Source organism: Torulaspora globosa, chromosome 2, assembly GCF_014133895.1.
Source record: "Torulaspora globosa chromosome 2, complete sequence".
NCBI lineage: Eukaryota > Fungi > Ascomycota > Saccharomycetes > Saccharomycetales > Saccharomycetaceae > Torulaspora > Torulaspora globosa.
The window spans coordinates 108,944-126,929 of record NC_050728.1 but is presented as its reverse complement, the minus strand read 5'-3'; the positions used below and the strand labels follow the sequence as shown (position 1 = coordinate 126,929).

The window sequence follows — 17,986 nt, the reverse complement described above, 5'->3', positions numbered from 1 at the left end:
AAGAATATGACCTAGATCGTCTGCAGACGCCGCGGAGCGCGACAGACCATCGTTGAAAGCATAATGTACATGATTTGAGTTGAGCAAATCAACACAGTTGGCGGGTGAAACGAAGCGACCTCATAGAACCAACTTCTTTGGCTTTTCCCATGGGTAGTCCTGGTTGGTGAAGTGGCCGTACGACGCGGTTGGCAGGTAGATAGGTCTGGCCAAGTCCAGTTCCCTGACCAGCACACCCGGTCTCAAGTCGAAGTTCTTCTTGATGATCTCGATGATCTCCTCGTCCGACTTGGTCGCGGTACCGTACGTGTCCACATGGAGCGACAAGGGCTCCGCGATACCGATCGCGTACGAGAACTGCACCTGCACCCTCTTGACGAGCCCGGCCTCCACCAGCGACTTGGCGACCCATCTGGCCGCGTAAGCCGCGGAACGGTCCACCTTGGAGTAGTCCTTACCGGAGAACGCACCGCCGCCGACAGCAGACGCACCGCCGTACGCGTCGACGATGATCTTCCTGCCGGTCAGACCGGCGTCACCCTGCGGACCGCCGATCACGAATCTGCCCGAAGGCTGGATGTAGTACTTGGTGTTCTCGTCGAGCAACTCCGCGGGGATCACCTTCTCGATGATCTCGGTCCTGATCGCCTGTCTCAAGTCCGCGGTCGAGATCTCCTCCGCGTGTTGCGCGGACACAACCACCGTGTCGATTCTCCGCGGGATCCACCTTCCGTGGTCATCCTCGTACTCCACGGTCACCTGCGTCTTTGTGTCCGGTCTCAACCATGGCAGCGACCCGTCTCTGCGCGCGTCCGCCATCGCCATGTTCAGCTTGTGTGCCAACAGGATGGTCAATGGCAGGTGCTCCGGCGTCTCGTCGGTCGCATACCCGAACATGATACCCTGGTCACCGGCGCCGAGCTCCTCGATCGCCTTTTCGTAGTGCAGGCCCTGCGCGATGTCCGGCGACTGCTGCTCCACGGCCACCAGCACGTTGCACGTCTTGTAGTCGAACCCCTTGTCCGACGAGTCGTACCCGATCTTCTTGATCGTCTCTCTGACGATCTTCTGGTAGTCGAGCTTTGCGCGCGTCGTGATCTCGCCGAACACCATGATCATACCGGTCTTGGCTGCCGTCTCGCACGCAACCTTGGACAGCGGGTCCTCCGCGAGACACGCGTCCAGGATCGCATCCGACACCTGGTCGCAGATCTTGTCTGGGTGGCCCTCACCCACGGACTCTGAAGTGAAAAGGAAAGTGCCTGCCATTGCCTGTGTAGCTCAGTTGGTTCACTGCTGCTTCTAATCTGGCCGTTACACACGCACTACACTAGCGTTCTCTTCGCTATATATACTGCTTCTCGCGGCCGATGCATTGGCCAACGTGGTTGTGTTCCATGTGCTCTTTTACCACCGCTTGCGCTGCAGCTGCCACTAGCCAGAGAAGTCAGCTTTACGATCGTATACCAAATTTTTCACAACTGTGGCGACGCCGCTGAACTGTGGCGGAAGCTGGCGGCCAGCACCTGCTGCCTCAGTACGTCGTCGGCAGCGCGAGGCCCGATAAGTGGTTGAAACGTGCAAAGCTTGAGGATGTTCGGGTAAAAGTTATGGGTGTCTTGGCTACACCCATCCTTCCTCTCATCTTACCGATAAACTAACCTCTTCATCAATCACTCGTCTCTTTGGCACCATCCGTCTTCGTAGCCCCAATTGAATCAACGTACCACTACATTGCACCATCCCTGTGGTGTGTAAAAGAGCGACTGATTTCGTCTCAATGCAGAGCATCAGCGGTGAACCACCGTTCATTGGTGGTTTGGTACCAGGTACAAAGGTTGGCTGTGCCAATTGAAACATCAAAGTTGGCGATGAAGTTCTGACATCTCATGGAGGTGCGGCAAAAGTCGAGGCTGTGTTAAGAGGTGACCATGATTTGGTCACAATTCGACAAAAGACCAACCACGCACACTTGCAAGATCCCTTGCAAGATCCCTCGGTGGGGCATAATCGAAATGACATGTTCCAAGAGACAACAACTGACTTTGAGGACGAAACAGAGGATCCAGATAGCCAAGAAAGGGCGTGGAGGTTTCCGTGTCTCAGCTGGCTGATCATCAAACAACGGATGGTCGAATTATCAAGATCATCAAGGAAAAATCGAGACGATTCCGTAGCCAATGGTACTGCGGAGCGACGGAAGATGCTTTAATTGGCAATGTGAGGCAGACGACTTGTCCGGCTACTTCTAGTATGATTTTGCAACCTATATCGATAGAGATACCTGTCTTGGGCCATGCTTGGAACAATGTTTCGAAAGGAAAATTACTGCAGGGCAGCTTGAAGCCATGGCATGGTTGTTAAGGTTCTGGATTGGTGATGGTTACAGAAAAGGAGCAGCCTTCGCTTTGCACTCTGAAGATGACGATGTCAACACCAGACTTCGGGAGAATGCAAAAGTTTGGGGTATGAGTCTCAGAATCGAGCTTCGGGAGGGCTTTAAGGCAACAGGATACCTTCACACCTATAATGGCGCGGTACGTAATTTGAACAAAAACAACCCGCTAGTTAAGTTTCTCGAAGGACTAAGATTCCTGGGAAATGGAAAAAAAAAATGGCCCAAGAGCGTTCCTCTATTCATGCGAACAGAGCAAATAGTGGTGCGTGAAGCTTTTCTCGCAGGCTTAATAGATTCTGATGGCTATTGCGAGACGGTATAGACTTCATGTCGTTCTCTTGGTTTGACTGTCTCCACCAATTTCCGTGGCGCTAAGTCTAATGAGCGTAATGGATTAAACGAGCGTGATATATGGATTCTCCACTTGTATAGTGGGACAAATCATGAAACACTCAGATCGATCCTGAACAGATGCTCTTGTGAAACGAAGCGAAACCAGAAATTGGTGTACCTCAGGGACAGAGACTTTGACGAATTAACAAGAAGTACTTTTTGACCCAAGAGCCTGGGTCAGAGAGGGCGAAAAGACCATGTCCAAGAGAATTGCCGTTGCCTTGGCAGACTTCAGAGCCACCAACACTTTGTAGGTGACTTTTATTATGACTAAAGTAAACTTACTTTCACGTCGTTTGAGAAGATCAGGCGATCTACGCGCGCTGCCCGCTCGCGACGGCGACCAGGACCGCCGCTGCCAGCGGAACGTAGTGCGCGGTGTACTTGCGAAGGTACTCGATCAGCAGGCGCAGGCGGGACATTCTACCTGTCTTTGCGATCGGGGAGGTTTTGCTATTTTGTTGGCCGGCACGTATATAAGGAGACGCCGCCGCAGCCGGTTACGGGCCGCAGCGGACAAGGCGGCAAGATGGCTTCCGCGTTCAGCTTTACGGGCGCGACAAGCGAGGCGCTGGCCAAGCATGAGATTCTGAAGGATGTCCTGAAAGACGGCGAGTTCAAGCCGTGGGGGGTACTGGCGGTGCAGTACTCAAGTGACGCCCCCGTGGCAATGGGCAACACTCTGGCCGTCGACAAGGCGCAGTCAAAGCCGTCGGTGCAGTTCAACCTTAACCCCGAGCGGGGTGCTCCGCGGATCACCGACAGCGACCTGTTCACGCTGGTGGTGACCGACCCGGACGCGCCGTCGAGAACGGACAAGAAGTGGTCGGAGTACTGTCACTACGTGGAGGCGGATATAAGAATCCTCGACAGGTCGCAGACCGCGGGGACGGGCCATGTGGAACCGCAGTTTGTGTGCGCCGCGGTCGGGAACGGCACGGTGTTGCAGCCGTACATGGGGCCGGCGCCCCCTAGGGGCACCGGCAAGCACCGGTACGTGTTTCTGCTGCTGAAGCAGCCGCAGGGCGCAACAAGCAGCCAGTTCACCCGGATCGCGGACCGCCCCAACTGGGGGTACGGGACGCCCGCCACGGGCGTCCACAGGTGGGCGAGCGAGAACGGGCTGCAGCCCATCGCTGCGAACTTCTTCTTTGCAGAGCACAAATGAATACTTATTATTTACGAACTAAACAATTCGTCGACTAGCTCGTTGTACACGCCAATTTGGAAGTTGTCCAGCTCTATCTTGTTCAGCGGAGGCGCGATGATGAAGCCGCCGCCTTGCTGCGCGTTGGCGTCCGCGAGATCGTCGGTCGCGTAGTGTTGCATCATGTCTTGGTACATCTTGAGCTCCTTGCGCTGCGCGTCGTAGTACTTGGCGTCAATCCCCAGGTTGTTGGGAATCGCGCATAGCCAGATTCTCGTCTTGTAGAACTTGAACAGTTCCTTGATTAGCTCCCTGAAGTCGTTTCTCTCCTCGCACACGTAGTAGAAAGTCAATTTTTTTCTGTCGAATTGGAACTCCGCGTTGAGGATCTTGATATTCAACTGCGGCCGGTTCGCTGGTTGTCCAGCAGGCGCCGCGCCGTTGCTCATGACGCTGTGGTGGTGGTGCGAGAACCCGCTGTTCAGAGACTTGAGCTTGAGTTGTGCAATGTGGAGAGCTTTCAGTTCATCCTGGAACTTGTTGTGAAGATTGGTTGTGACCTCCCAAGGGGTGGCAAACCGAAGAACCTGCTTTGAAGGAACTATCAACTGAGTAAGCTCTATCACGTCATACAGTTTGGAGTTCAGTATCTCGTTTTGGCCCTTGGTAGAATCTATCAGTGCCTCGATAAACGTGCCGTTTGCATGATGCTGGGATTTAGTTGTGATCAACGAATCGAAATGGATTTTCTTCTTCAAAAAATTGATGAACAATGCCAAGTCGAGATCCACGGAGGGCTCAACGACAAGCGCGAGATCTTTCCCACGGTCACCATCGATAATGACCAAATCGTCCCGCTTCATTAAAATGTTGGTGTTTTGCGGGGTTGACAGCAATTCTAATTTACCGTTCTTCAGAGCCACTAGCACAAGCGGCTTGTAGTGCAAGTATGACGAAGTGGAACCGGACCTTTTCTCGGGGGGGCTTTGCTTCCCACCATGGTTGCTGTCCTCAGGTAGGCCTGCCTTGCGCTCAATGGGGCTCTTCGAGAACCGCTTCTCCGACATGAACGCATCGGATTGAGGATTATAGTTCAAGTTACAGCTTTTCAAAAATGTTAAAAATTTGGCGATCGCCTGAGATTTCTTGCTTTCATAAGAGCCATTGGTAGGTCGCATCATTGATTTAATGCGGTCGGCAAATTCGTAGACTTGGCGGCTTGAGAAATAATTTCCACCACAATCCGCGTAAAGCGCCTGCAGATCAGGAGAAGAAACAATTTGATGTGCATTGACAAGAAGTAACCCGTTCTCCAAAAGCACCTCTCCCTTCGAATCTTCTCTTGCAAGTGGTTTTGCGTGATGTGGCTGCTGTTGCTGCTTCGAATGGCTCAAGTATCTGTTTCTCACGTTGCTGTTGGCTAGATGTGGTGGGCTAAAAGGCATCGTAGAAGATCCTATGGAGCTTACTGGTTGCGTATTTCTCCGAGGAGGATAATGCTGGGGTATCATATTCTTATATGGTGCAGCGGGTGCTGTAGTTGGCGGAGCCATCTCACTTGCAGAAGCTGAAAAGCCAGCGGGTTTCATCACCTGGCCATTCATCGCACTCACAGTCTCTGGGTTTGGAAGCGACCCCAGATGACCATGTATTAGTGTATCTGAGATGTAAGACGATCTCCTTGTCCCGGAATGCGGCTGCTGAGAATGGAACTGACCTTGAGGCAACAGCAGATCGCCTTGCAAATTTGCCTGTTGCTGCTCCACAAACTGTGTCTGAGAAGAGCCCATAGGTGGCATCATTGAGTTTGACGTAAAACCTTGGGCCAGGTTGTTCGAGTAGTAGGCCTGTTGTTCATTATTTCTATCAAAATTAAACGAGAACGGCAGGACGTTTGCAGGCTCACTAGACTGGTATACCACTGGGGTCTGATTGGAAACATTAAAGAAGCTCTGCTGTGAAGGACGTAACAAACCATGCGAAGACATCAGCGGCGGCGTCGCCGAAAGCGGTATAGGCTCGGAGTTCGATGGCGTCATCTGCAAAGACGTGAAAGGCGGTCCATGAGCTGCGACAGACCGCATTCCATGCGCATTCTCGAAACCGGTTATAAAATCAATCTTTTTCTCACCCTTTTCGTTGTTCCCGGCCTCGCTGCCTGCCATAACTTCGTTGCTCAAAGCGTGAGCGCTCTTCCCCGAAGGTGGCACGCCGGAGGCGGCGGCTGCCGCCTTCCTAGGCAAGTCCGTGAGTGATTTGCCACTGCCGTTTTTGAACAACAGGTTGTCATAGTAGTTCCTCAGGTCAACATTATCCGAGATGCTTGTTGTACTATTGATCGAAGGAAGCTCGGCAGTCATCGTAATTATCGCAAATGAACGAACGTCGAAAGCCCAAATCTATAACTTAGCCCTGTATCAAAAATTGTATCAAAAAATGTATAAGATTCCAGCAATACAAATGGTTAATAGGAAATTTCGCACGAGATCTTTGCAAACAGGACTCCAGAATTTGCTAACTGCTCATCGATAGTTCATCTACCAACTTGACGACCCTTCTTATACTGAGCCCCTTGTGAACCTTTCTTAGCTGCTATGGCTAGTCCCCCTGCTTGCCCCGACAAACTTTTCGCGGGGACCGAAAAGAAAAGCGTCACGTGATTTGATATTTCACATCAGCAGCCTATAGAGAGCAGCGTTGATGGCAACCATGACGAGGAAGTAGATCAGGAGGACCTTGAATCGATGTGTAGGATGCGTCGGGGCCTCTGGTTTCCCTGTAGGAGTTTGAGCGCTGTTCGTTGCGTTGCCGGGGAGTATTTCTAGCACGACGCCGAGGCCTTTCGCCATGTGCCAGTCGACATGACAATGGAGTAGCCACTTGCCTTCAAACTCGGACTTTATTCTGAGGGCCGCGTAGGAGTTGCCGGGGATGTTGATGCTGTCTCTGGTCATGGGAGTGCGCTTGTTGTCTCGCCAAAACTGTAGATCCTCTTGGTATCTGCGGCCAGCGGCAGTGTCGGGGGAGCGTAAGCTTAGAGGGCCCTCACGGCCGGCACCAAGGGACACAACCTGGAACGGTTGGCCATGGAGATGCCATGGGTGTCTCATGTGGTCTCTGGCATTTATTATGAGCTCCGCCACCTGGCCACTTTTCAGGATGACGGGGTCTGCGTAGTACTCGTCGAAGACTTTGCCGTTGACCTTGTACATCCCGGTTTGGAACCTGTGCTTGGTCTCCTTGTCGGAGTGGTAGGAGTATTCCAATTCAACTCTCTGGATATCGTCGTCTCCCCAGAGACCAGTGATTTCTTCGCTGTCGTGGGGCTCGAGTTCGCGATACAGCTCGTGCTTATTGAGCCCAGGGAGATATTTGATGTTGACTTCCGCATTATTTTTAGCGTTAGCACCCTTCTGTTTCACAAACCAGGCTGTCTTTGTGATGTAGCCCATCATCTTGTTACAACCGTTCACAATTTTCAGAGCCTTATTGCCGTTTATGACGTCTTGACTCAGATGGACCATTACAGTGAGCCTCTGCCCCACCGCCATGCTCACTGTTTCTACAACGTATGGCTTCACCAATATCCCATCGGTTTCCATAATGATCATTTTGTGATCCTCGAGGTGGAAAACCTGCGTTCCAGACATGCCGGAATTTATTATTCTCAGTACTATGACCTCTGTATCTTCTCTGAGTGTGATCTCCATGTCTTGTTCCCCGGAACCATTGATTAGCGAGCCGTCTATATGCGGATCAGTGGTCCCATCATATGCCATAACTTCATCGCGCATAACATCGAGATCAAACTCGGTGTACCAATCGGAGAGAGTTATTATTTGCTCCTCTATCGCCAGGCCCGAGCGGCTAGTCTCTGTTTCATCTATTTCGAATGGGCCGGGCGTTTCAGCCTCGTCTATTCCTGCACTACTGGCGATTGATCTTGCCAAGGAGTCATACTCAGGGCATTCTACAACCACGACACCTCTGAGGCCGTCACCATACTGAACGCTAGAGTGTGAGTGGTACCAAAACGTGCCACAGGCGTTCGCAGGTATGGTGAAATTATACCAGTAGGTATCCCCAGTCTTGATGGCAGCTTGAACCAGTCCAGGTACGCCATCATTTTCATTTCCTATAGGAACCAGCCCATGGAAATGCAGAGCAGTATCGCAGAATTCACGCCATAAGAGGTCCTGGTCGCCTAGTAGAGCCTCTTCGGCTGTGCAAATATGGTTCTGTACTTTAAGGTTAATTTCCTCTCCCGCCTTAACCCTGATGGTCGGCCCGTAAGTATTGGCATGATCGTTGATTGAGATTATTCTTCTACCAGCCTCATTGAAAGAGCTTGTGATATCGAAATCTAGCAAGTGAGTCGATTTTTCGTCCTCCGTAGCTGGTCCAGCTACCGTATCTTGGAGAAACAGTACTATTGCAAACACCACTTGAAATATCATGAAATACTATAGCAGCACTGTCATCAATTTGACTGATCAGCTCAACAAGGGAGAGCTTTATTTATCTAGATACAGAAGCAGTAAGAGGTTGCAAATACAAAAAAATTATGGTTGCTAAGAGATTCGAACTCTTGCATCTTACGATACCTGAGAATTCCGGGGTGCACAGTTTTGCTGCACACAAGAATCGAACCGACTCTTGAATCAGGCGCCTTAGACCGCTCGGCCAAACAACCATATAGTTTGGTGTCTTTTTTCTGAAAATAAGCCGATGATAACATAGTCATTCCATCAGAATATCTTGAAGTAACCTGAAGGTAAGTTATCAAGACAATGAACGAATCTATTATTACCTACCTATTTTCTAGCCCTGAGCTAAATATCGAGCGAAGCACAACTTGGATCTAACTTAGCTGGCCTCCTATTCATACGGTTCAATTCCAACATTGGATTTATTTGAATTGTAATAGTAACCTTTCGATTATGCTGTCCTGTATTACAACATCTGGCATTGCGAAAAATACTAGAGACGATGAACACTCTTTAAGTATTTTTGATGGCGATATTTACTGCAGCTGCTTTGGCAGTGAATATAACGGCTATCAACTCAGATGAGTTTCATGAGTGGGCAGACGCACTACCTGACGATACCTTTCTCAACTGCCCGGAGCCGGCACTAGACACTAATCTGCTCCCAGTTGATGCACATTGGGTCAATAAGACACTTCATTGTAGCTTCACAGTACAGCTCACCGGTCAAGCACACGAATGGTGGGAAGCTGCTAAGGCAGACATGTATGGGGATATTGATAACATGAAAGGCTCGGCTATTATTACAGCGACCTAGTCTGTAGATAGTTCATGTCCTGCCAGCACTCTGTCGCCAGTCCCCAGTCAGGGCGAGGCCGACATATACCGCCGGGAACTGCCTCCAACACCAATGATAAGTAACTGCGGTAGCTTTTGCGGTAGATCACCCGACTGTCGTCAAGGTAACACAAAGTGTAAGAACTGCGGTGGCTTCGACGTCAGTTGGCTGAAACACTGCGTGCTTTACTGGTGACGAGGGCATAGGTGTCATTCGAGCGGCGCTACCAAGTGTAATGACACGTTCTGGTGTTAAGTGACTAGGCTCTTGCTTTTAGCTCAATTAATCCTGGTTCTTTAGAGTAGTTATTCAACCACTTAACTGTGTCACTCGGGACCTTTTATACCAATTCCGACGATGTTGGTCTGGTGGGCTAGAGGATTCCAGGGTATTGCTCAGCCTCGAGCCTGGCCACATCTGGCGTCCTCTTAGGCGTCCGTACTTCAACAGAGGTATGTTCATCTTGATCTGCTACAAGCCATATAATTTGTTGAAGTAATGACAAATTAGTTCATTACTTATCGGTAATGTAAAGCCACGCCACCAGAGCAGAATTGATCGCAGTGAATCCTCCGGATCCTTTTAGAGTTTCTCGTTTATGGCTCCAACTCTATCAATGACTTTGAAGTCGAAGCCAAGATGAATTTGCTGCTCAGTTAAAGTCAAGAGAAGGAACAAAGCTGCGGATGTAATAATAACATTGAAATAGTATCAGCTTCTCTTGAATTATCGTCTATCTCGGACTTCATAAACTTATGCTACTTCCTGTTTAAATTGCCTTCTCATTGGCAGCCATTAAATGAAGCTTATAATAGCAAAACATAAAACTAACATTATACAAACTGGGGGCAAATCCAACAACTTCAGTGGTAGAACATGTTGCTGATTCACAGGGCAGTTGGTTTATATTACAGCGTGATACTGATTAAAATTCACTTCTAGTTTATAAAAGACAACAAATGCAATTAGAGTATTTCAGCGGTTTATGCAGCCTATTTTGTCAAAACTCCCTCCTTGACCAGAACCTTCTCAATTTCATTGACCAGTCTCTTCAATGTTTTCGTAGACCCACTCTTCTTTTTGAAGCCAACAACGCTGGCATTACCTCTTGACCACACAACCATCTCAAACAGCGTAGACCTTAGGGACAAAATATTGTCGCTTGAAAGCTTTCCTGTTAGCGTTAATTTCTCAGGCACCGCCTTAACATCCTTTAGACCGTATTTGGTCCATCCTTGCATTAAGTTTCGCAGACCATTAAATAGTTGCTTGGAGGAGACGCTTGCATACAGCTCAGCGTCGTAGCCAGTATCTTTCTTCTCATTATTAGATGATTTCGAGAATTTCCGGAAGAAGGAAGTGTTTCTCTTCTTCTCAGGCACTTCGGTAAGCGGCTTTCTTTGTGACTGATCGGCTGTCTTTGCTTCTTCTGGCCGCAGTTTTGGCATGATATTATTCAAAGAATCTTTTTTCTCTTTGTTTGAAGCAACAGGTTTCAATTCCTTTTTAGGCTCCAATACTTCTTGTTGATTTGACGGCGCTGACTTGGCAGGTTCCTCAATAGATTCGCTCGATGACTTATAAATTCCTAACCCACTGGCTTCCGTTGAATTTAATGGCGGAAGTGACGGCAGTTTAATATTCCCATCCTTGGCTCGCTTGCTTTCGGGCTCGGAGCTCTTAAATCTATCTGCAAAATTCAGCTTTAACCTATCTTTCGTAACAACAGATTCCTCAGGGACCTCGTATAACCGCCCGTCGTTAGAACTATCTCCAGTGTACTCTCCCTCTTCTTGCGCTGTCTCGAATAGGAATTCCGGTTCTTGGCCGCTATTATCAGCTGGTGAATCATGGGTTCCCTTAGAATTCGATTTGTCATCATTCAGAATATTTGCAAGGTTGTTGTACGATTGCTTAGTGGAGTATAGCGACAAGACGGAAAGCCTTTTGTTGGAATCACTGAAATGACGGGATTTCCGCGTGAACTGTGGAACCTTAATATCTGAAATCTTTCTAGGCTGCGATTCGTAATCAAGATCATCTAAAATGACCGTGGCAGTAGTATTCTTAGGCAAAACTTGAGTTTCATATTTTTCATTAGTCATAGAGATAACCCTTTCAGATGCATCAGCCAAGTGCTTGTGGGTTTTGCCTTCTTCCTTCTTCGCTAACTCCAACTCCTCTTTAATGTCAAAGGAAGAACCCAAAAACTTAGATCTTCTTATTGTTTCCAATATGATCCTATCACTGTTGAGCCTTTGTTCATCTGCAGAAGTGTTACCGTAACTTCCTTTGGCGGAATCAGAATAAAAGACGCCAGGATCAAGTCTGGAAACTGGTCTTGTCTGTAAGGAAAGAGTTCGTTGACGAAGCAAGTCGTCGATATTGGTCTGTATATCAGCAAAGGCGTCTTCTATTTTTTTGTCAACTGGAGCAGAGACCGATCTACCATTAGCAATTCCATCGTCATTATTACTTTCAAGGTGTTCGTCTTTGAATGTTTCATTTTGCAATTCCTTCTTCAAGGCTTCGACTTCTTTCTCCATCTGTTGCTGAATTTCGAGTTGCCTCATCTCCATCTCTTGCTTCTCTTTAATTTTCCTCTTCTCCTCCTCTTCTCGCTCCTTTCGCTCCCTCTCTTCACGTTCCTTTGCCTCCCTGACCTTTCTTTCCAATTCTTCCTTCTCTCTTCTAATCTGCTCGAACTTCTCATGCTCGAAGATTTGATCACATAGCGTTGCGAAGTCCGAGCTCGTTCTCTTGGTTTCCTGTTCAATATACTCCCAGTCGTCATCCTCCGAGAGCTTAGCGTAGGTGGAAATCAATTTGGTCGTAATCGAGCCACGTTTGTTGGTTGGCTTAAAAGATAGTCTCATACTGTTTCTCGACAGCCTTTTATTTTTTGTGTTTGTGCTATAATCCTTCAGCATCTCTATCGGAACGGGAGGAGTATCACCGCTTTTCTCCAAATCAATCACTGAGACTCTCTTATGGCGGGATGCCGGAGTAGGAGAGCTATTATTGGTATAAACTGCAGATAACCTTTTATTGGAGGAGAGATTCATTGATAGCCTCTTGGAGGGTGTATTAGAATTGCTGGAAGGAACGCTGTTCGAGCTGGCAACGTTCGATAATCTATTGAATGAGACTGGCCTTTTATGCGATGAAGATACGCTTATCACAGAGTTGCGGTTTCTTTTCTTTGGTGAATTATTCGCTTGAAGCTTAGGGGCGGCTTTTCTGTTTGTCGCTTGAGTAGCCGCCGAAGTTTGAGATTGCCTCTTCCTCACTTGGGTTTGTTTCAAACTATCCCTCTCGGAATCGCTCCGGAACCGATCTAGCAATGCGTATAAAGTCTTCTCAGCGTTAGCACCTGGCTCCCTCAGTTTTGTAGTGATATCAGCTTCACTACGACCATGCCACAGAACAACCAAGTTTTGTAAAATAGTTTCGTCTATTGGGGCCGAATCTCCCTCCGCAAGCGGATGTAGATACGTATCTTCACGAGGTAGATTCCTAATGCTTTTTGAGTCATTGATGCTTGGGTACTTCTGCAGGAGCGGGTGCTTGAGGATATCTCTTGCTTTAATTCTCTTCTCCGGATCCACTGTCAGGATTCTTGCTATCAGATCCTGAGCATCTTTGGAGATCTCGTCATCATCGGGCATCTGAAATTTACCACTCTGGACCTGTAGAAGCAAGTTTCTGATATTACCATCTTCGTCATCGAAAGGAAGCCTACCGGTTAAGAGAGCGAACAGAATGACACCACAAGACCACACATCACTGGCAAAACCATGATACGGTATACCAGACACGATTTCCGGAGCCGCATAATGCGGAGATCCGCACGACGTCTCTAATAGCTTGTCCTCCGTCTCCAAAGCGGCCATACCAAAATCCGCTATCTTGATGTTGAATTTGTGATCTAGTAGTAGGTTCTCGGGCTTCAAGTCACGATGTACAATCCCCAGCGCATGGCAATACGAGATACCGATGACGATCTGCCTGAAGAATCTGATAGCCTCGTTTTCAGGTAGCGGCCCACGCTCGACAAGTAAATTGAAAAGCTCACCTTTCTCGGCATATTCAAGCACCATATATAGATTGGAATTTGTCTCCCAAACGTCGTAAAGTCTCAATACGTTGGGATGATTCAGCAATTTCATTATGATGATCTCCCTTTCGATGCCGTAGGGCAAAGAATCAGGCGTCGCTGCAGCAAGCGCACTCTCCTTGGAGCTAACCTTTGTGTTAAAAATTGCCTTTGATATTACCTTGATAGCAGCCTGTTGGTTTGTGGCTTCGTTATGGGCCAGCTGCACTTTGCCCGTGCTACCGAGCCCAAGCGTCTCCCCCAACTTCCAAGGACCTATCTTGTTGCCTTTGATAGTCGCCACACTCCTATTACTCATCCTCATTGCCCTTCGTTTGGTCTTCACACGCCTACTCGCTCACCACACGGTCCATTTATGTTTATATATGCTCGACACCAAAACTTTTCACCTTTAAGAATGCCAGACGCGTCAAGCTGAAGCTTACGCGTCCAGACGCCAGAAGCGGCAAAAGCGCCAAATTTAAAAAGAACGAAAAAGATAGAAAGATAACCACGTGACATGCACGTGACAACCTAACAGAACACTACAAAGGACCATATACTGTGACTAACAACCTCCGATTTGCTCCCTGTGGGCCTCTATGATATCGTTATCCTCCATATCCAGATCGTCCGGGGTCTGATCTGGCTGGATCCGCACACCGTCGTACAAGAATCTCAGAGAATCCATCTCGCGGCCTTGCCTCTTGGCAAACGCATCCATCAACCTCCTCAGAGGCGTCGTTCTTTTAATCTTGAAAAAAATCTCGGACGAACCGTCGGTGACTTTCAAGTTGATATGTGTTTCCGGCTTAACTTCTGACTTGGCCTCTGGTTTTGCTTCTGGTGGACTCTCAGACATGGTATCAGTTGCAGCTTGAGACGCTGACCCTTTTCGCAGCCAAACCAGTCTCTGCCAGTAAGCCGCATCTAAGAACCAGAATGAACCTTCAACTGGTACGTTCCAGGGGACGGAAGTGAGGAAAAAAAAGAGTGCTGTTACCCGACACAAATAATATCGGAATGCTGAGGGCCGGGTAACCTACCCACTTTTTTTCAACTTCGGATAAACTAGTTTATCCGAAGTGAAATCTCGAAAGGCATTAGAATTTCTTTTTCCTCTAAGATTTCCTTTATCGAAGCTTTTTCGCCGCATGGAACTTCGGCGCGACAGGCGACAGAGAAATCAGCCGTAGAGAGAAGTATTATCGAGACGGCAATACGGTTTTTTGCCTCTCGATAACTGGTATGGTCTTTATGCCGTTCCATCAGACGAGGATGGAGGAAATTCATTGGTTTAGTCACATATGCCAAGATCAGATCGTCTGCGAGGGATGGATGCGGGATAGAAAAGAAAATTTTTGATTAAGCAATCAGTAATCAGTAATCACTACGGGGAAGTTTCTTTACGGCTTTAGAGAAACTTTCGTCTGGGTATGTGGAAGGATGACTATATATATTCATAATTATCAAAGCAATGAAATTTCGGTGGTAGCTTGTTTCTTAGGAGACTTGTGAGTAGAGTACGATTTCTCTCTAGTCAAGAAGTGAGAATATAAATCAGTGGCTCCGATCACGATGCCATCTTCATCATCGTTCAATTCGAATATTATTCCTCCATATGAGATGGAGGATATGAAGAAGGCCGGGGAGCAGGCAGTGACGAATAAAGAACTAGACAACGAAGTTGAGTATTTCGATAGTGGGATGGACGCTCAGAATGGTAGTAATGATGCCGATGAAATTGCAAACGCACATATGAGTCGGGGCTCCGGTGAAGCCAGAGGTGCGTTGCGGCACTTTGTGGACTCGTTCCGTAGACAGCAGCACAGCAGCTCTGCCGAGGAGGATCTGGAAAATGAACTGACTACCTGTATTTCCCCAGCAACGTTGAACGGATACACGAAGAGCGGTTCTAAATCTGCCAGCGAACTAGCGCCTGCGAAGAAAGAATCTTTGAAGAAAAGCATCAAGCCTCGTCATGTGGTGATGATCTCTCTAGGGACAGGTGTGGGTACCGGTCTGCTGGTGGGTAACGGTAGAGCGTTAGTCAACGCCGGTCCCGCCGGTCTGCTTGTCGGTTATGCCATCATGGGTACTTGTATCTACTGTATTATCCAGTCAGCCGGTGAGATGGCTGTCGTTTACAGTAATTTGATTGGTGGATTCAACGCATATCCTTCCATGCTAGTGAGTCCCGCGTTTGGGTTCTCTGTTGCCTGGGTCTACTGTTTGCAATGGCTGACTGTCTGTCCGTTAGAATTGGTCACGGCGTCCATGACAATTCAATACTGGACAACAAAGGTGAACTCTGACGTTTTCGTTGTCATCTTTTATTTCTTGATTATTGTTATTAACGTTTTTGGTGCTCGTGGTTACGCTGAAGCTGAGTTTTTCTTCAACTGTTGCAAGGTGCTCATGATGATTGGTTTCTTCATATTGGGTATCATCATTGCTTCGGGTGGTGCCGGTAATGACGGTTACATCGGAGCAAAGTACTGGCATGACCCAGGTGCGTTCAGAGGTGACAAAGCCATTGATCGATTCAAGGGTGTCGTTGCTACCTTTGTCACTGCCGCTTTCGCTTTTGGTGGTAGTGAGTTCATCGCTCTGACTGCAAGCGAGCAATCTAATCCAAGAAGATCCATTCCATCCGCCGCAAAGAAGGTTATTTACAGGATTATGTGCATTTTCTTGGGTTCAATTGCCATGGTTGGTTTCCTGGTGCCTTACAACTCCCCGCAGTTAATGGGTTCTGGTAGTAGCAAGGTGAAAGCATCTCCATACGTTATTGCCGTCGCTTCTCATGGTATTAAAGTTGTTCCTCACTTCATCAATGCAGTTATTCTTCTATCTGTTCTATCTGTCGCTAACTCAGCTTTCTATTCCAGCTCCCGTATTTTGCTGTCGCTATCACAGCAAGGCCTCGCTCCAAAGTTCTTCAATTATATTGACAGAAGCGGTAGACCAGCAAGAGCCATGATAGTATCAGCCCTGTTTGGTGTCATTGCATTCTGTGCAGCCTCCCCCAAGGAGGAAGACGTTTTTACCTGGCTGCTTGCCATCTCCGGTCTGTCCCAGATTTTCACTTGGGCAAGTATCTGCTTATCTCACATCAGATTCAGAAGGGCGATGGCAGTCCAGGGCAGATCCGTCGGAGAAATTGGCTTCAGATCCCAAACGGGTGTTTGGGGTTCATGGTATTCATTCATGATGTTGATGCTTGCACTAATTGCTCAGTTCTGGGTCGCAATTGCACCGATCGGCACTAACAAATTGGATGTGCAAAACTTTTTCCAAAACTACCTTGCGATGCCAATCCTGATTGCATTCTACATAGGCTATGCAATCTGGAAGAAGGATTGGAAACTATTCATCAGAGCCAAGGACATCGATGTGGATTCGCATAGACAAATTTTCGATGAGGACCTACTAAGACAAGAGGACGAAGAGACGAAGGAAAAGCTAAGAAATGGACCATTCTGGAAGCGTGCTGTTGCTTTCTGGTGTTGAACCTACAGCTTAATACCACTTGCATCATATAATCACCATTATTTCATCACTCTAAATCATTCAGCTGCTGGTCACAGATATGTAAAAGTGTATTAGTATTATATTTCGGCTCTCAATAAAAGTCAGAGCAGAAAATTTGCCTAATGAATCGATAAGAATATTCTATCTTAGTTATTTTCCAAAGCCAAATAGCCATTCTCTTACTAACGAATTTTTACTTACGAAATAAGCCTTTTCACGAAGCTTTTTTACCATTCCATCGCTTAGATGTGTCAGTTTTAGTAAGCGGTGTGTAAGCGAACATCGCATAGCTGAGATTTTCGGCATGGTATTGAGATCTGGTGGGCGGCATTCTGAAAAGCCAGGATGACAAATTTGACCAGGCAGCACCCAGTTTTGAATCTATAAAGGACGCTTACATACCGTGTTTTCCAAGACGAGTTCTTTCATAATATTTTCCTTGTAAAATCTGTGAGAATCTCTCAAGATACACCAGATCCCAATTCGTTTTGATAATTATGACTGCCGCAAACTACTTGAAAGCCGTGGCTTCCCGTCGTACCGTCTATGCTTTAAAACCTGAATTACCTTCAGGTGTCAACATTAACGACGTACAGGCGGTGGTTCAAGCTATTATCAGAGACACTCCAACAAGTTTCAACTCGCAGGTGAACCGTGCAATCATCCTGACCGGTAAAGCCCACAAAGAAGTTTGGGACCGCGTAGTCGAGAGCATTCCTGGCGAATCTGGCAAGAAAAGACCTCAATCAGCCAGGGACGAGGCTTACGGTTCAGTCATCTTCTTCACTGATGACGTCGTGACCGAACAATTGCAGGCCAAGTTTGCTGCTTTTGCAGCAGCTTTCCCTCAATTTGCAGACCACTCCTCCGGTGCTGCTCAAATTCATACCTGGACTGCTCTCAGAGAATTGGGACTGGGCGCACACTTGCAGCACTACAACGGCTATGTCAAGGCGGCTCTTCCCAAGGAAATCCCAGCAACCTGGAACGTTCACGCCCAATTGGTGTTTGGTGTTCCTGCTGCCGAACCCGGAGAGAAGACCTTCGAAGAAAACCCCGTCAAAATCTATTCTTAGACGTGCGAGTTGTCTCT

General features: G+C 47.9%; 8 protein-coding genes and 1 non-coding gene across 9 annotated transcripts; 3 read left to right on the top strand and 6 right to left on the bottom strand.

Annotated features, from left to right (window-relative positions):
• Positions 1–120: 120 nt before the first annotated feature.
• On the bottom strand, positions 121–1,269 carry SAM1 (methionine adenosyltransferase SAM1; the record flags this gene model as incomplete). Its single annotated transcript, XM_037281995.1, has 1 exon — positions 121–1,269. One exon carries the CDS (start codon positions 1,267–1,269, stop codon positions 121–123), a length of 1,149 nt encoding a protein of 382 aa, XP_037137890.1.
• Positions 1,270–3,320: 2,051 nt separating this feature from the next.
• On the top strand, positions 3,321–3,959 carry HG536_0B00750 (YbhB/YbcL family Raf kinase inhibitor-like protein; the record flags this gene model as incomplete). Its single annotated transcript, XM_037281994.1, has 1 exon — positions 3,321–3,959. One exon carries the CDS (start codon positions 3,321–3,323, stop codon positions 3,957–3,959), a length of 639 nt encoding a protein of 212 aa, XP_037137889.1.
• An 11-nt stretch (positions 3,960–3,970) lies between these two features.
• On the bottom strand, positions 3,971–6,298 carry HG536_0B00740 (PSP1 family protein; the record flags this gene model as incomplete). The annotated part of the gene is made up of 1 exon (XM_037281993.1): positions 3,971–6,298. The coding sequence occupies one exon, from the start codon at positions 6,296–6,298 to the stop codon at positions 3,971–3,973; it is 2,328 nt and encodes a 775-aa protein (XP_037137888.1).
• Positions 6,299–6,607: 309 nt separating this feature from the next.
• Positions 6,608–8,395, bottom strand: GMC1 (putative oxidoreductase; the record flags this gene model as incomplete). The annotated part of the gene is made up of 1 exon (XM_037281992.1): positions 6,608–8,395. One exon carries the CDS (start codon positions 8,393–8,395, stop codon positions 6,608–6,610), a length of 1,788 nt encoding a protein of 595 aa, XP_037137887.1.
• Positions 8,396–8,503: 108 nt separating this feature from the next.
• HG536_0Btrna2L lies at positions 8,504–8,631 on the bottom strand. The gene is made up of 2 exons: positions 8,593–8,631; positions 8,504–8,548 (listed from the first exon to the last, which is right to left on the bottom strand). It is a non-coding gene; the product is annotated as a tRNA-Leu (tRNA).
• A 1,624-nt stretch (positions 8,632–10,255) lies between these two features.
• Positions 10,256–13,684, bottom strand: HG536_0B00720 (uncharacterized protein; the record flags this gene model as incomplete). The annotated part of the gene is made up of 1 exon (XM_037281991.1): positions 10,256–13,684. One exon carries the CDS (start codon positions 13,682–13,684, stop codon positions 10,256–10,258), a length of 3,429 nt encoding a protein of 1,142 aa, XP_037137886.1.
• A 243-nt stretch (positions 13,685–13,927) lies between these two features.
• SMT3 (SUMO family protein SMT3) lies at positions 13,928–14,221 on the bottom strand (the record flags this gene model as incomplete). The annotated part of the gene is made up of 1 exon (XM_037281990.1): positions 13,928–14,221. The coding sequence occupies one exon, from the start codon at positions 14,219–14,221 to the stop codon at positions 13,928–13,930; it is 294 nt and encodes a 97-aa protein (XP_037137885.1).
• Positions 14,222–14,937: 716 nt separating this feature from the next.
• AGP1 (amino acid transporter AGP1) lies at positions 14,938–16,872 on the top strand (the record flags this gene model as incomplete). The annotated part of the gene is made up of 1 exon (XM_037281989.1): positions 14,938–16,872. The coding sequence occupies one exon, from the start codon at positions 14,938–14,940 to the stop codon at positions 16,870–16,872; it is 1,935 nt and encodes a 644-aa protein (XP_037137884.1).
• Positions 16,873–17,390: 518 nt separating this feature from the next.
• Positions 17,391–17,969, top strand: HG536_0B00690 (uncharacterized protein; the record flags this gene model as incomplete). The annotated part of the gene is made up of 1 exon (XM_037281988.1): positions 17,391–17,969. The coding sequence occupies one exon, from the start codon at positions 17,391–17,393 to the stop codon at positions 17,967–17,969; it is 579 nt and encodes a 192-aa protein (XP_037137883.1).
• Between the last annotated feature and the right edge of the window lie 17 nt (positions 17,970–17,986).